Source organism: Brassica rapa, chromosome A02 (genome assembly GCF_000309985.2).
Source record: "Brassica rapa cultivar Chiifu-401-42 chromosome A02, CAAS_Brap_v3.01, whole genome shotgun sequence".
NCBI lineage: Eukaryota > Viridiplantae > Streptophyta > Magnoliopsida > Brassicales > Brassicaceae > Brassica > Brassica rapa.
Window position 1 is genome coordinate 21,385,063 of NC_024796.2, and position 16,187 is coordinate 21,401,249.

Sequence of the window (16,187 nt, forward strand, 5' to 3'; positions counted from 1 at the left end):
ATGCTGATTGGAGCGGGTGAAAGAGAGGGAGAGGGGTTATACCGGTTCCGAGGGATTGAATCAATGGCGCCACTCCAGACTACTGTTCTTGAAGACATAGTTCTATGGCACCAACGTCTTGGACATCCATCTTCTCGGATCACGGGCATGATCTCTGCATCTGAGAGTTCATCGTCTAGACATGATGAACATTTTATCAAAACATGTGATATTTGTTTTAGAGCCAAACAAACTAGAGAAAGTTTTCCTGATAGTCTTCATAATGCAAAAGAGATTTTTGATTTAATCCACTGTGATCTTTGGGGACCATTCAAAACAACAACAATATGTGGTTCCCGCTACTTTCTTACGATCGTTGATGATCACTCACAAGCTGTATGGCTTTATCTTCTCCCAGACAAGACCATGGCCGCACAACAGCTCAAAGATTTCTTGGCTTTTACCCAGAGACAATTCTCTAAGAAAGTAAAAACCTTGTGAAGTGATAACGGAACTGAATTCGTGTGTCTTGCAAATTTTTTTAAAGAAAAATGATTTATCCACGAAACCTCGTGCGTGCACACACCTCAACAGAATGGATGAGCAGAACGCAAGCATCGCCATATCCTCAACATCGCCAGAGCCCTTCGTTTTCAGGCGAATCTACTTATTGAGTTTTCGGGAGAATGTGTGTTAACAGCTACTCACCTAATCAATCGCACACCATCGCCGATTCTCAAACAGAAGACTCCATTCGAAATACTCCACGGCCAACCACCAACAATGACACACTTATGTGTCCTCGGATGTCTAGCCTATGCTCATATCAAGAACACTAACGGTGACAAGTTTGCTTCTCGCAGCCGCAAGTGTATTCTTTTGGGCTACCCATCGGGTACTAAGGGATGAAAATTGTTTGATTTAGAGCAAGAATCTGTGTTCATATCAAGAGACGTCAACTTCCAAGAAGACGTTTTTCCCTATCTTGAGAAAACCTTATCTCCAAAAACAGATGCTATGCCTCAGGCAATATTACCGCCTGCAACGGCGTCAGATACTGCAGAGAATACGAGGCAGTCATCTGTTATCAACACATCGCCATCTACTTCTGTCATTCCCAAAGCAGAGGATCCTGAAAACTCTGTCTCCGAAACAGAGCATCAAGAAACATACCACACAGCAAACCAAGAACCCTTGGGACGTGGCCATAGAACGCGCAAACCATCTACCCGCTACCGCGACTTTGTTATCAACTCCGTTACTGCAATCCCCTCTACTCCCTCTCTCCCGTCTTCCATTCCAATGCCATCCTCAGGTTCGTACTATCCTTTATCAGATTATTTATTTTATGACCGTATATCTTCTAAGCATCGCAGCTACATCATCGCTTTATCAACTAATATTGAACCGAGACACTTCAAACAAGCCATGGAGTATTGGAGTATGATTCCTATAAAGAATAGGAAGTCATACAACTATATTTACATAAGGATTTAATCTTGTTTTCCTAGATAACTATGGTTTTAAGTTTTTCTAGTGTCAAAATATTTTACTTGGTATAAATACCAAGCTTCATCATTAATAATATTCAAGATTTCATTAATCTCATAATAAGATTTGTCAATGATCACCTCTTTTTTTGTCTAATCTTAGAAATAAATTTTAAAACAAATATACCAATCCAATCACCTCAACTAAAATTCAACGACACATACATCGAGTCAACTAAATAAATACAAACTACACGATCAGCTATTTAACAATTAAAAAAGTTTAAAATACGGAAACTCTATTAGAGTCGAAAGCTAGGAATAGTGATTGAAAATATTTTGGACCAGTTGGGACCCAAATATTTATGGGTTTTCGGGTTTTGGGCTGGACCAGACTAGACCGAACCATCCCAAATGACATCTAAATGAAACCATTTTATTTCCAAGTACGTAAGAGGACTTCTGCAATTTTTATAATAAGAAATATAATTAAATACTAAATTTGTATTCTAAAATTTTAAAATCTGCTACTGCATGATGTTTTCAAGTTTTTAATACATATTTAATATTATTTGTTTTAAATTTTGTAAACCCTTTAGAGATACTAGCAATAAAAAATGTTTTATTGTTTTGGGTTACACCTAATTAGTAATTATATTAATTTGATCATGGGCATTAACGATAAGTCTGGCACATATTATTTTAGTCATTGCCATTTAACTATAAGTCACTCTGACATTAGTAACGTGTCTTTATCGGTTTAAACAATGTCATTTAACAGTATCACTCGGCGATGGAAACAATGGGAACGTTATCAACGTGAAACATACTAATAACTAATTGCAGTGTCTATTATATACACCGTCAACGGTCAACATTTCCTAATTTTCGGTGTCCACAACCGAATGAATGGATACCCATTTTTGGCAGATATTAATTTAACATGTTTATTGATAGCAAAAATATTGCAAAGAGATTTCCGGAAATCAAAATTTTTAAAAATTTACTCTTAATCAAAAAGAAATTATTGACTAAGAAAAGCCTTATGGTATAAAAGTTTTCCTAAATAAGAAGGAATAATTATCAATAGCCATTTTTATTAATTCATTTGGATTAAGTAGTACTAATTTTCTGTGTGATTTACTTTTCAAGATTTATATTCAAACATTAAATAATCTCTGCCTCGAGATTCAGTCTTTAAATATAAAAACAGAGTTATAAGTCTCGGTCCTCGTAATTTTCACAAGTCTCTGCCTATATTAATAGAGCATCAACACAAGAAGAAGAAGAGAGCAGCAACAATGGAGATCATCAGTAACGAGAAAAATAAACTCTCGAGACAATCTTCTTCCTTCCGGCTACGAAGTCCCAGTCTAAACACTCTTCGTCTCCACCGTATCTTCGACCTATTCGACAAAAACAACGACGGATTCATCACGGTCGAAGAATTGAGTCAAGCCCTCTCACGACTTGGTCTCGATGCCGACATCTGCGAGCTCAAACCAACCATCGAATCTTTCATCAAACCTGACGAGACCGGACTCCGGTTCGACGGTTTCGAAGCACTCCACAAAACACTAGACGAATCCTTCTTCGGAGGAGACTGCGAGTGCGACGGATCTCCGGATTCGGATCTGGAAGAAGCTTTCAACGTGTTTGATGAAGACGGTGATGGATTTATATCTCCCGAGGAACTTCAGAAGGTTTTGAAGAAGTTAGGGCTTCCTGAAGCAGTAGAGATTGAACACGTGGAGAAGATGATTGTCTCTGTAGATAGCAATCACGACGGTCGCGTTGACTTTTTTGAGTTCAAGAACATGATGCAAACTGTTCTTGTCCCTTCCTCTTGAATCTTCAGTTAAACTTTCTCGTTTGGTTTCTTTCCTTGAACGCAGAACAATTTTAAGATAACTATTGTGTAATGCTTTTTTCTGTTTCTTTCTTCGATAAGGATCCAATCCATGATGTCTCTTCGATAAGCCCAGCGTTGTTACAGTTTTTTGTGTCTTTATTTGGCCCCTCTACGTTTGACTGACCATGCAATGGCGTGACATGGTTCTACAATCATACTTATCAACTTTCTCTTAGCCGCTGAGAGGCTGAGTGTACTGTATATAGAACCATACAAAAATCCTCATAAGATATATAAAATTACAGGTTGTAAATTGGTAAATGTAATATTTCATATAATTTATAAGAAAGTAACAAATCAGTGTTAACAAGTTAGGTTTATTTCAAAGTCGAGAACATAACAACCGAAACTACTAATAACTTGATTTGAGCATATAAGAAGCATGAGTTTAGTACAGCTTACCAATTGTATTGAATTAAACCTAACTTTTCTCTTTAACACTAATTTTTATACAATATTTGTTATTTTCTTACAAATTATGTATAATTTCTATTTACAGCTCATGTTAAAACCATGCGCTGCAAATAGAACTGAAGCTCATATTATTTAGAGGTAGATACCACAAAGTGAATAGCAAGTCCAACACATTCAGATTTGATGGGCAATAAAATCATCTCACACTACAAGAAAACAGCGGTATTCTGACGGACATGCCTTTGACGCTGTGATGCTTTTTGCTGCGGTAGATTATGTTGGAGAGAACACTTTTTACCCTCTAAAGTACAGTTCTCATTCTTTTACATATAGTTTTTTTTTGTTGCAAGAATTTGTTTTTTGGTCTCATTGGTGTTGATGTTTGTGTGCTGTAGATATTTACCATAACATTACATCGAATACATTAGAAGCTATGGCTAGACAATAAAGTTAAGAAACTGATATATTCTAGCACTTGTGCTACCTATGGAGGCCTGAATAAATGCCGATTACTGAAGATACTCCGCAGGTATATAACCTTAGATTCACTTTAGAACATTAATTCGATACAAGTTCCTTTTCCCATTTTTTTCTAACGGAAAGTATTTGTAGCACGTCTCCAACTTTTTCCATTATTTTCATTTCATATCCGCAATAGTGTGAAAGGAAAGAGTCGGCTCCAGTCAAAGTTGTTCAAAGTTGCCATAGTACGATTAACCTCGGACTTTGAAATAACTGCTTATATACATGGTATCGGCCATAATTTACAAAAACATTCTGTAGTCTTAGTAAGTCCCAACTTTTCAACTTTTTTGAAATGATACAAAAAGATCCTTTCATTTACAACAGAAAAACACCCCACTCGAACCCAATGCTAACTGGTTCTCCCCAAAATGCGTTGAGGCGCAGCAGTTGACTGGACATCTAGGGGTAAATAACTGTTTCGGTGCAGGCCGTGAGAGCGGTACCAAATCGAGGAAACTCTGAATACTAGATATGACCTCAAAATAACTGGGGTTCTCAGTCTTGTTAGGTTTTCCGGAAGGTTCCAAGTTTATTTTTTGGGGAATTTGTTGGAATGTGTTTGTATTTATTAATAGATTTTTGGTTCACAGGACCGATTGCAGCAAATGCCTTTCAAAAAACGAAACCATATTCTTGAACCCCTTTCACGCTCATGTCAAGTTAAGGTACTGAAGAAGAAATAACTGCAAACAAATTTTGTGAAATAAAAATAAAATGTTAAAATGATATTCTTTGTGAAATAGAAAGAGTATTACAATCAGTCTGAAATTAGATTAAATATTCAAATCCGAGCTATATAGAGAGAATATAACAATTAGTCTAACACATATAACCATGTTCCATAGCGGACTCAAAGTTATGGAACTTATTCGTCTGTCTTTTGTTGAATCTTTTTCAAGACTCGATAGATAATTTGATAAGGTAATGACTTTTTCCGTGTTTCAGAGAAAATGGTTAACCAACCTGCTAACTAATCAATTACAATAAATTCTATCGGATTTTGCAGTTTTTTCTCACCTGCAATTACTTCTTCAAGACCATAAATATGAGATCCGCAAATTAGAAATCCCAAAACAGGAATAGCACTTGATATTATTAAAAATGTCCAGAAAATATCATATTTGTAAAGGAGAAACATAGACGAACTCCTAGCAGAAAGCCGTATGCTTTGGAATAAGCTTGCCGATTAACCCTTATGGAAAAACTAAAAAGATGGCAGAGGATACGAGCTTGGTTTCTTCAAGAACTATGACATGGCCATTATGATCTTAAGATTAGGTTCAACTAGTACTTTCATGAGCCCCTTTTTTGGACATTATGCAAATGTTGATGGATCTTATGAACTTACAGATACTTCAATGTGATTGGTTCAGACCCAGGACCAGGAGGTATATTAGGTGAAGCTCCAAGACCGGAGCTTCGTGAACAAGGACTTATTTGCGGTGCTTGTTTTGATGCTGCTCCTGGTTTCATTTCATTCCTGGACTGCAAGTAAATAACTCACCTTTCTCAACATGAATAATTTTTATAATTTTCTTCTTGGTAGAAACATTACATGATATGGTTTGTGATAGGTGAAAGGAACAGACTACAAAACATCTGATGGGACTTGCATTAGAGACTATATAGATGTTACTGGCCTCGTGGATGCTCACGTGAAGGCTCGAGAAAAATCAGCCTCCTAAAGTCCCGGCTTTCTTAACATTTTCATTGGAAAAAAAAAGAAACTCTAGGTTTCAGTACCTCCAAGTTTTTATTCTAGGTACAGTTTGACATTACATTAACCGTTTTGTGGTTTGGTGAAACAGGAAGATCGGGTAAGGAATTTGTGGAGGCTTGTAAGAAGGCAACAGGAGTTGAGATCAAAGTAGACTTCTTGCCTAGTGATCCGACAAAGATTTTGGGAGATTTGAATTGGACTGCTCGATTCACTAATCTTCAGGATAGTCTTCAAATTCATCCATCCTCATGGTTATGCTTCTTATTAAAAACAGAGGAAACGACAACAAATTGAATTTGAATAATTTTTGAGAGCTTTTATAGCTTATAATATATATAGAGAAGATATATTGCGATTGGTTATGTACTTAGGGTCTGACTGGCTCAAACGCAGCGGTTGCAGGAGTTTGTGGATGCGGGCGGTTGCGGTTTCTAGCGGTTTTAAGAGATTTGTACGACTGGTACTGCAGTTAAAAATTGGTGCGTTTACGGGTGACTTATGACTGGCTAACTACCAAATACAGTAACAGTCAAATAATAAATTAACAATATTTACATTTAACATAATTATAAAAATATCAAAAATTAGAAAATTATAATAAATATAAAATTTATATTTAGAAATTTATAATTTTAATTTTAAAAAATTTATTGAAATTGTTTTTATTATAAAATTTTATAATATTAATTAAAATATAATAGATATATTTTAATATTTTCATAATTTCAATTTTAAATTTTTTATTAAATTACTTTTTATATATATTATTTAAAAAAAAAGAAAAAAAATTTACCCTCCCGCAACTGTCCGCAACCGCAAATGCTAGCTGGAGCCAGCGTTTGAATTTATAAGATTCGGAGCGGTTTGAAGCGGTTTAGAGCGATTTGAGTGATTGTTGCAAACCGCCGATAACCGTTACCAACCGTAAAAAGCTGCATTTGCGGGTGGTAACGGGAAAACCAGTCGCCCCCTTAATGGTGGAAGTGTGGAACATAGGCTTGGAACGCCGAACATGTTTGCCGAGGTTGGATCAACACAACCAAGCAAACTCATTTAGAATGAAACAAGAAAAAAAAACGCTTTAAGAGCATTACAAAAAAAAAATGGCAAGATGTTGTGACAATTGTAGTATGTAGCCAATATGTTTATATTGGCATCAGTTGTTTTTGATATATATATTTATAAGATAATTAAATCACAATAATTATTAAATATTCGCTTCTATTGTGTATAATTTTTTAAGTAATCTTATAATTTATATTTATGATGAGTAAAATAAATTATTAAGTATCATTGTGTTTTTATGAATGGATATAAATATTTACATGTCGGTTTATAAGTGTGAAGTCATTTTAATTTATACTATCAGAAATAATATTGTATTAAATATCATTATATTGTCTTTTTAATTTGTTATACGATTTCATGTATAATAATTTGGATTGGTTCTTGTATGTATGGTCTGTTGATTTCCATATATTGTTTCAAATTAAAAAAAAATTATTTTATATTAAGTTTAACATGAATTTTTCATTTTCTTAGCTACATTTAATTTGGTACATCCTCTAAGATTTTAAATATATTTATTAATCTAATAAAATTTGATATATGTTGTTTCAAAAATATAGAAAACAAAAATAAAATGTTGGAGTTGCATTAATAAATATAACCTATAATATTTTGAAAACTAAATGTATGTATAAATATTTATAAAATAACTAAGCCCTATAATAATTAAATTAATATTATTTAATTTTGTATTTTTATTAATTTGGAATGTGATTTGAGAAATATGATATTAGATGATCAATTATGTTCTCTAATAAACCAATAGCTAAATTATTTTTATTTTTCCATTTTTTTTTCAAATTATGTTATATATAATAATTTATATATTTTGAAAATTATAAAATACTATCTAAGATAACAGATATCTAAACTATTTTTCAAATGTTTTCCAAATTATGTTATATATATAAATTATAGATTTTAAAATTATAGATATTTTCTTTTATTTAAAGTAAAAATCGTTTTATATAGGCAAAATCTGTATATATTTCCTTTTTATAAATTAATTTTTATTAATAAAAAGGAAAAAAAAACAATTTTTAGTAAGGGTATTCATGAATTTGACTTTTGCGAGAATCAACGTGACCGCGACCCATAAGAAACTGACTTCTTAAATAATAGAAAAATATCCTAGGATAGCACTAAAAAAAGTTTTGGTCACAAAAATAAACAACAAGGAGAAAAATGACCAAAATGTTTTATTAAAGAGGTAAATATACATTTATACCCCTAGGTTAACTAATCTAAACTTTACGGTTTAGAGTTAAGGGGTGAAAATTTGAATTGAGATTTAAAATTTTATAAAATAAAAAATAAATTTTAAAATAAAAATTTTAAAAATGTTTTCAAAAAGTATTTTCGAATTACAAAAGAAAATTTGAAAAAAATAAAAAACAATTTAAAAAAAAAATTCAAAAAAAAAAATTTATAAAAATTTTGAATTTGAAAACATATAATCTAAAACTATAAAATATTTTTTAAAATTTTTTAATTTTTTTTTAATTTTTTATATCTAGGGTATTAGTGTAATTTTACCTATTAAATGTAACATTTTGGTAATTTTCCTCTTTGTGGTATATTTTTGTGATCAAAACTTGAAAATGATTTTTTTTTTTTTTGAACACATAGTAATTTCATTGATTAGGAGATAAAGGTTTTATGGCCTTGGGCCTAAATTGGAAGATAGGCAGCTCTTTGCCAAAGAGTCTGCTGGCCCATTAGAGGCTATAGAGACAAAAACAACAGAAGCAAAAATAAACGGAGAGGTCGGTGTAGATATCAAAGAGATGATGTCCGATAGGATTCCATGGAGATCCGTCGGTCTTCTTCTCGATGCAATTGCTCGTGTGAGCACTTGGGAGTCTGTTCTAAGACAGATGTGTGTGAGGTTGATTGACGCGGCGTGTAGAAGCGCTGATCTGATTGCCAAAGCTTCTGTCATTAGGGGAGATGAGACATGGTCCTGGAAACTGGAGCCTCTGGTCAATTCTGAGGCGTTTCTGGTGGTGAAGATCCATCCTAGACCCGCTGCCTCTCGATCTGCTCTCCACGAAGCGTCGCTGTTACAGAAGATTAAGAGCTCAGAGTTGCAAGCGGAAGCATCAGGGGGAGGATGTGTGATCGTGTTAGGGGTTTTGTGAGCAGGTGTTCCCAGTGCTGATTCCTACTCCCTCTGTGCTGCGAAGGCCTTTGTAGTCGTTTCTCGTGGCGTCGGAGATCGATCTTCGAAGATGAGTTGGTTCCGCGCAATCCAGATGTTCCAGCATATCCAAGGGAAGGAGTTACCGGTAACGGGTTGCGGTGGGAGATTGATCCATTGTCCTGACTCCTGTAGTAAGAGTTTGAAAGATTTCTCATCCCGCATTGGATTGTCAGACCATGGGCCATAGCTCCAAACTTCTTTTGCAAAATCACATTGAAAGAGGAGGTGATGGATTGTCTCTAGCTCTCCACATCTTTTACAAGTTGTATGAACTAACACACCTCAAATTTGTAGGTTTTCTCCAGTGGGGAGTGTGTTAGTTGCTATCTTCCATAAAAAGAATTTGAGTTTCGGGAGTAGAGGAGGCGACCAAATGTGTTTTTTCCAGTTCCAGTTACTTGTGTCGTCGTCGTCTTGAGGGAGTGGTTAAAGCGCTCTTGATTGAGGTGTCTGTGCTGCAACATAGCCCGATTTTGCTGTATACACTCCATCCTCTCGCAGAGTCCAAATGTAGGAGTCATGAGTATCCAGAAGGCTGGGTTTTAGGGAGAGAATATGTGAGGTAAGCTCTGGGAGCAAGTGTTCAATACGTGCTTTGTTCCATTCTCTTGTTTCCCTCGATAGCAAATCTGACACCATAAGATCTTGGTCTTGTAGGAGTACTGGCCCGAAAGGCATTAGGCTCGATGATGGTTTTATCCAATTATCAGACCAAAGATGGATGTTGTCTCCATTCCCTACAGCTTTACCCAGATGTTGCAGCAGGAGGTCTCTCCCTGCAAGAATTCCTCTCCATCCGTGAGAAATTGAGGCTCCGGGGGTGACTTTGAGAAACGAGGCTTTGCTGCAGTACTTGCTCATAAGTATGCGGGAGAGAAGGCAGTTGGGTTTGGTCAATAATCTCCATGCTAGTTTTGCTAGGAGGGCCACATTGAAAGCTTGGATGTCACGGAAGCCAAGACCTCCTAAGCATTTCGGCTGCGTTAACTTTTCCCATGAGAGCCAACAAATCTTCCTCTGACCATCTTTTGCATCCCACCAGAACCTGGTGAGTACCGATTGTATACGTTTGCAAAGACTGATTGGTAGTAAAAAACATGTCATAGCGAATGTTGGAACTGCCGACAGGATCGCTTGAAGCATGATGGCTTTACCAGCCGTTGAGAGGAACTGTGTGGAGTAGCTGATCGCTTTTTGCTTCATTCGGTCTACAATAGATGAGAACAAATCCTTCTTCTTGCGGCCGAAGTGTTTAGGAAGGCCTAGGTATTTGCCCACATCTCCTTCTTTGTCAATTCCTAACTGATTCTTGACTCTTGTTCTTACTTCTGCTGGCGTCTTTGACGAGAAAGAGATCGATGACTTCTGAGGATTTATCATCTGACCTGATGCTTGTTCATAGTTTTGTAGGATGGTACCAGTGTGGAGCAGCTGTGGGCGTCTGTGGTGGTGAATATCATAGTATCATCCGCAAACAATAAGTGGTTCAGCTTTGGACTGTTTCTTGATACTCTTAACCCGGTGAGGTTTCCAACTTCCTGTCCTCTGTTACAGAGATCAGAGAGGACCTCGCCGCAGAGAATGAAGATGTACGGCGAGAGGGGATCCCCTTGTCTGATGCCTCTCTCTGGAAGGACTATGCCCACGACTTGATTGTTCAGGAGAAAGGAGTATGAGACTGTTGAGACACATTCCATCATCCAGTTTACCCATGTATCACAGAATCCCATCTTTTCCAAGACTGAGCGCACGAAAGACCATTCGAGCCTATCATAGGCCTTACTAATATCTGTCTTTACTGCCATTGAACAGTGCTTGACGGCTCCTGAGGTCTTGAGGAAATGGAGCATCTCGTGTGTAATCAAAACGTTGTCCGAAATAGCTCTTCCAGGTATGAATGCAGATTGATTCTCTGAAACAACATCTTCTAGTACTGGTTTCAGCCTGAGAGATAGGATCTTAGAGATAACCTTGTAGTATACGTTGCATAGGGCTATCGGTCTGTACTCCGAGACAAGCTTAGGACTTTGGATTTTAGGTATCAGTCTGATGTGTGTCGAGTTGATAGAATACGGAAGAGACCCTGTAGTGAAGAAGCCTTTGATTTCTCTTGTAATTGCAGGACCGACAATGTCCCAATTAGTTTGGAAAAAACTTGCTGAGAAGCCATCAGGCCCTGGTGCCTTATCCTGGTGAATGGCAAAAACTGCCTCTTTTATCTCACTATCTGAGGGAATGGAAGTAATGGCTTCGTTGGTGGCCGGGGAGATACAAGGTTGAATTGCTCTGTGCACTTCCTCCGTTGCAGGGGGGTTGGAGGAGCTGAAGATATTTTTGAAATAAGCAGAAATGACCTCTAATATTTGAGCATCCTCAAAGACCGGGGTGCCATCTTCGTTTTCTATCACAGTGATACGGTTTCTTGCTCTTCTGCTCTTTGTAGCTGCGTGAAAAAAAAGAGGTATTTTTGTCCCCGAAAGTGAGCCAGAGTTGACGAGATCGTTGTTTCCAATATTCCTCTTCTGCCTTGTACGCATGGAGAAGTTTGTGGTTGATCTCTGAAATTGCATCATTATCTGCTGTGGAGGCTGACATGGCGCTATCGAGGGCAGCTTTCAATTCAACAATCTTCTGGCTATTAGTGTAAGTTACTCTACTCCAAGCTGCTATGGCTTTCCTGCATCTACTTAGTCTTTCCACCACTGTGATGTCTGGCCATTCGTTCCATGTTTTTTCCACTAAAGCTGTGACTTCTTCATTTTCTCGCAGTCGTCGGTCATATCTGAAGATCCCATTTGTTCTTCTCTGTTTTGAGTCGAAAACCGAGAGGATTGGTCTGTGGTCTGATTCCTCAAAGGGGAGGTAATGGCTTCTTCCATCCGGGAAGAGGTCAGACCAGGAGCTATTGGCTAGGGATCGATCCAGTCTGCAATGCACAAGGTGGGAATTTCTTTGTCCTCTCCATGAGAGGAAGTCTCCCGAGTGTTTAATGTCGAAGAGATCACAAGAAGATAGGAAGGATCTAAACCTGTGAAGGAGTTTTCTGGTCTTTCCCTGCCTCCGGACTTTTCTGAGTTTCCGACTATTTCGTTGAAATCCCCTGTAAGAAACCAGGGGCTGGCTCTAGTGGCGGAGATGTCAGTAAGGAGATTCCAAACATCTTGGCGTTTAAAAACTTCTGGAGCTCCGTAGACAAACGTGCTGTAAAACGAAACCCCTTTGAACGAAATCAAGGTATCTATGAAGTTCTGGTTCGAGGAGAGAATTTGTACATCAACGTCTTCCTTCCAAAAAAGAGCTAGACCTCCAGCTCCAGGCGAGGATGGAGGTACTAAGAAGTGTGAGTTCAGCATTAATGGTTCAAATTCTTTGAGCACCATCTCGCTTTGATTCTTGATTTCAGATATGAAGATAATGTTAGGTGAGCATTTTTTATTGAGATCCTTGAGCCTCTGGACTGTCATGGTGCTCCCTAGGCCACAACAGTTCCAGCTCATAACCACTAAGGAAGAGGAGGATGGTGGGTGTGAAAATCCGACTGGGATCTTCTTGCAGCTTGATCTGACCGTGCAGGTTCTCGTGGAGGCGAGGAGTCTTGGACCTGCACAGTTGTTGGGGGTGTATCTTGGTGATTCCTACTTCTGGGAGGGAGAGGCTGGACCGGGGAAGCATGAGGAAATCCATGTCTAGCTGATGCTTCTCTTCTTGACGATGAGGCATGTGCTTGAGATAGAATGCGTCTCTTGAAGGAGGATCCACCATAGTGAGGACTGGGGGGGATTCTTCTTGATCGTGTTTGCTTTCCAATGCTGCGTCTGACAGAGAGGCGTGAGGTGGTCCGATGAGTCTCTGTAGGGGGAGTGTTTATCTCCACTGCCACTAGCGGAGATGGATTTTGCTCTCGTCCAAGGTTCTGGTAAGACGCTGCTATGATCCCTGCTGCAGTATCAGCCATCAAATCTGTATCTTGTGGATTCATCACCCTCTGACGTCTCGCTGCGCTCTCCGTAGGATCCGCACAGCTAGTATACTGGTAGGTGACCTCCCTGAGATCATTCATCACCTCCTCCATAGTGGGGATGCCCGATGGTGGTTGAGGGAAATCACAAAGCGCCAGGTTCCTTTCAAGGGGGAGAGGAGTTCTTTCTTGTACTGGAGAAATTAGCGCCAGAGGAGCTTCTTCTATCTGTAAGTCCATCTGGTTTGTAGAGGAAGGTCTTTGCTTTTCTCTCCACACTCTCTGAGGAGAGGTCCCGCGAGGGGAGGAATCTACCCTTCTGATATCACTAGCAGCACTAGAACTCTGATGGTGCGGGTGAGGTCGATCGCGGGGGTGGGAGGAGCCTCTGTGCTTTACGGTTTCTGCTTGTGGGACGATTTTGTTGTTGAGGGGTTGTCCTCTAGCAGGTGGGAGTGGAATTCTATTTCCAAATGGTCTCCCATGACGATCCACGCGGTGTTGAAAAGCTGAATCTTGTCTAGGAGAGTGAGCTGATTTTTGTTGCTTCTGAGCGTTGTAGCTTCCAGAGGTGATGTGTAGCGGCTGGTCTCTCCTTGTATCCGGCGCAACATTACTAGCACGAGATGCTAGGGATGTTCTTTGTGGTAGCTCTGGACAGTTCCTCGCAAGGTGGGAAAGACGGTTGCAATGTGAGCAGTGATATTCCAGGCCTTCATATTCTAGAGAGATCACAAGTTCCTCCCCGTATCAAATTCAACTAGCGTTGTTTTTGTGAGCGGTTTCAGACCATCAAGGAGGATCTGCATACGTGCCGATGTCTTCGTAATCTTGTAGTCCTCCAGGGTGCCTAGGTCATGGCCCATCTTATAGATCATTTTTTCATGCCAGAAATGGAGGGGTAAGCCGTGCAGTTTGATCTAAAAAGGAATCTGAGAGGGAAAGGTGGGGGAGATGATAGGCTCCCATCTCTGCAGTACAAGCATCCAGTGGTTGTAATGGTAAGGTCTGCATTCTAGCACGCCTTTCAGGTCTTCTTCAAGGTCGAATCTGAACTGGAAACAGCTCTGTCCCAGATCTGAGCCTACAACGTTCCCTTTGAGACTCCATCTCCGCGGTAGAGAGGATATCAAGGCTCCAATAGGTTGCTCTTTAGCATTTAGTACACGCCCTATCAGGGTGAGAGCATTTTCTCTGATAAGGGCCGAGGTATCAAAGACAGGCGCTTTGATGCGCTTATGAACTTGTTCATCCCGCGCCTGGGTGGTTCCTTTTCCTTTTTCCTCTGCGGTGTATCGACGAGAGTCCATTTTGCGCAGCACAGTCACAAGGTTTGTTATGCAAAAGAAGAGAGGTGCGCGGAGTGAGTCTGAGTGAAGGCGAGGAAGATCTGTATGTAGGAGACAGTTGCAAAACCAAGCCGGTATGGAGTCGCCTTTTCAGAGGAGTCTTTGTCGACTCTGAAGGTATCCAAAGTTGATTACAGAGTTATTGCGGTAGGAGACATAATTCCAGTCTCTCGAAGGCGGCAGAAGGCGGTGAAGCGGAGAGGCGACGGTGAAAAGTCCGGTAGCGACGTTTAGGCGGCCGGAGGATTTCGAAGGGACCGTTGGTCTAGGACCAGGCCCGGGGAGTGACTCGCAGATTATCCTCAAGACGGTAAAAATTTGAAAAGTCAGAAGTAGGGGCAAGGGAATCTTTACTAGAAATGGAAAGTCAGCGTCGAAGAGCTGACTGCCTAAAACCCAAAAGTTAAGGACCGTTCTCGGTAGATGTGCCTGAGAGAATTTTTTCTCGCTTTTTGCATGCATAAAACCCACTCTTGAAAATGATATGTTTAAGAGAATTGCCCAAAATAATATTATGGATATATATATATATATATATATATATATATATATATATATTATAAAATAGTGTAAGTTAGATAATATTAAGAATAGGTTAAGTTGTAGTTTTGGAAGAATAGAATTGTTTGGGAACACTGGACACATTGTGAATTATCATGTATCCGTCATAGCGAAATTAACCGCTTGGAGCTGAAAGTTAGATAGATAATATCTTCTTTCTTTTTAGCTTCAGTTGTTAAAGATACAATTTTTATTTGATGCAATGTAAAATGATAGACATGTTTTCAAACACAAGGAAACTTTAATCTTCAAGCGTTTCCTCCATCTTTCTTGCCTTTGCGTGGGGAAAAAGGTAGCTTCTCTGGTTCCCTTTGAACTCCAGATGGGTTTGTTGGAATGTTTGGGTTAACCATTTTGAAAGGTGGGTACTTGGGGAAAGGCCAGCCCTTTAATGGAAACTTGTGGCTGAAGAATCCAGCAATCATGGATTTTGCATGGTCGATCTTTCCCATTGAAGACGAATCATCCGTTATGGTTTGAGGTGATGTTCGTTCTGATTGCGGTTTCAGGACACGAAGTGAGAATGCAGGTTGAGAACTGAGGAAGAATAAGACAGCGAAGAGCAAACTGAGAGCAGAAGCCTTTGAGACTTTTGACATTGTTGCTTGGTGTTTCTTGAGCTCTCTTTCCTTGTGATTGTGTGTGTGTTTTGAGCTTTACGAGGGCTTTATTTATAAGTGGCCATTTTGAGTTTGGAGAAGAGAGGTGTTCGATGAGGAGAAAAAGGTTGGCATTTTTAACGTTGGGTTTCTACCACTCACCTAAACCACTCGAACTAAGGCTTCATGATTTGAGCATGACCTTGAGAAATGTATTGCCATTCACAGTTTTTATCTATAAAGTTCATAGTCAACAATTATAAGATTCAAAAATGTATTGTATAATCTAAAAGGTTCATAGCTAACACCATCACAAGATTCAGAAAATAATTGTATACTAGTTGTATTTTCATGCAGCAAGATTTCACATAGAGTTAATTATTTGTAACTATGTTCTATGTATATACCA

General features: G+C 38.7%; 2 protein-coding genes across 2 annotated transcripts; one reads left to right on the forward strand and one right to left on the reverse strand.

The window, feature by feature from the left end:
• The first annotated feature begins 1,435 nt into the window (after positions 1-1,435).
• Positions 1,436-3,636, forward strand: LOC103848449 (probable calcium-binding protein CML43). The gene has a single exon (XM_009125348.3). It carries the CDS (start codon positions 2,771-2,773, stop codon positions 3,317-3,319), a length of 549 nt encoding a protein of 182 aa, XP_009123596.1. The 5' UTR covers positions 1,436-2,770; the 3' UTR covers positions 3,320-3,636.
• An 11,626-nt stretch (positions 3,637-15,262) lies between these two features.
• LOC103848453 lies at positions 15,263-15,831 on the reverse strand. The gene has a single exon (XM_009125354.3). It carries the CDS (start codon positions 15,776-15,778, stop codon positions 15,428-15,430), a length of 351 nt encoding a protein of 116 aa, XP_009123602.1. The 5' UTR covers positions 15,779-15,831; the 3' UTR covers positions 15,263-15,427.
• Positions 15,832-16,187: the final 356 nt, after the last annotated feature.

Coding starts and splice junctions, on each gene's coding strand:
- LOC103848449 (XM_009125348.3), top strand. CDS start 2,771: ATGGAGATCATCAGTAACGAGAAAAATAAACTCTCGAGACAATCTTCT.
- LOC103848453 (XM_009125354.3), bottom strand. CDS start 15,778: ATGTCAAAAGTCTCAAAGGCTTCTGCTCTCAGTTTGCTCTTCGCTGTC.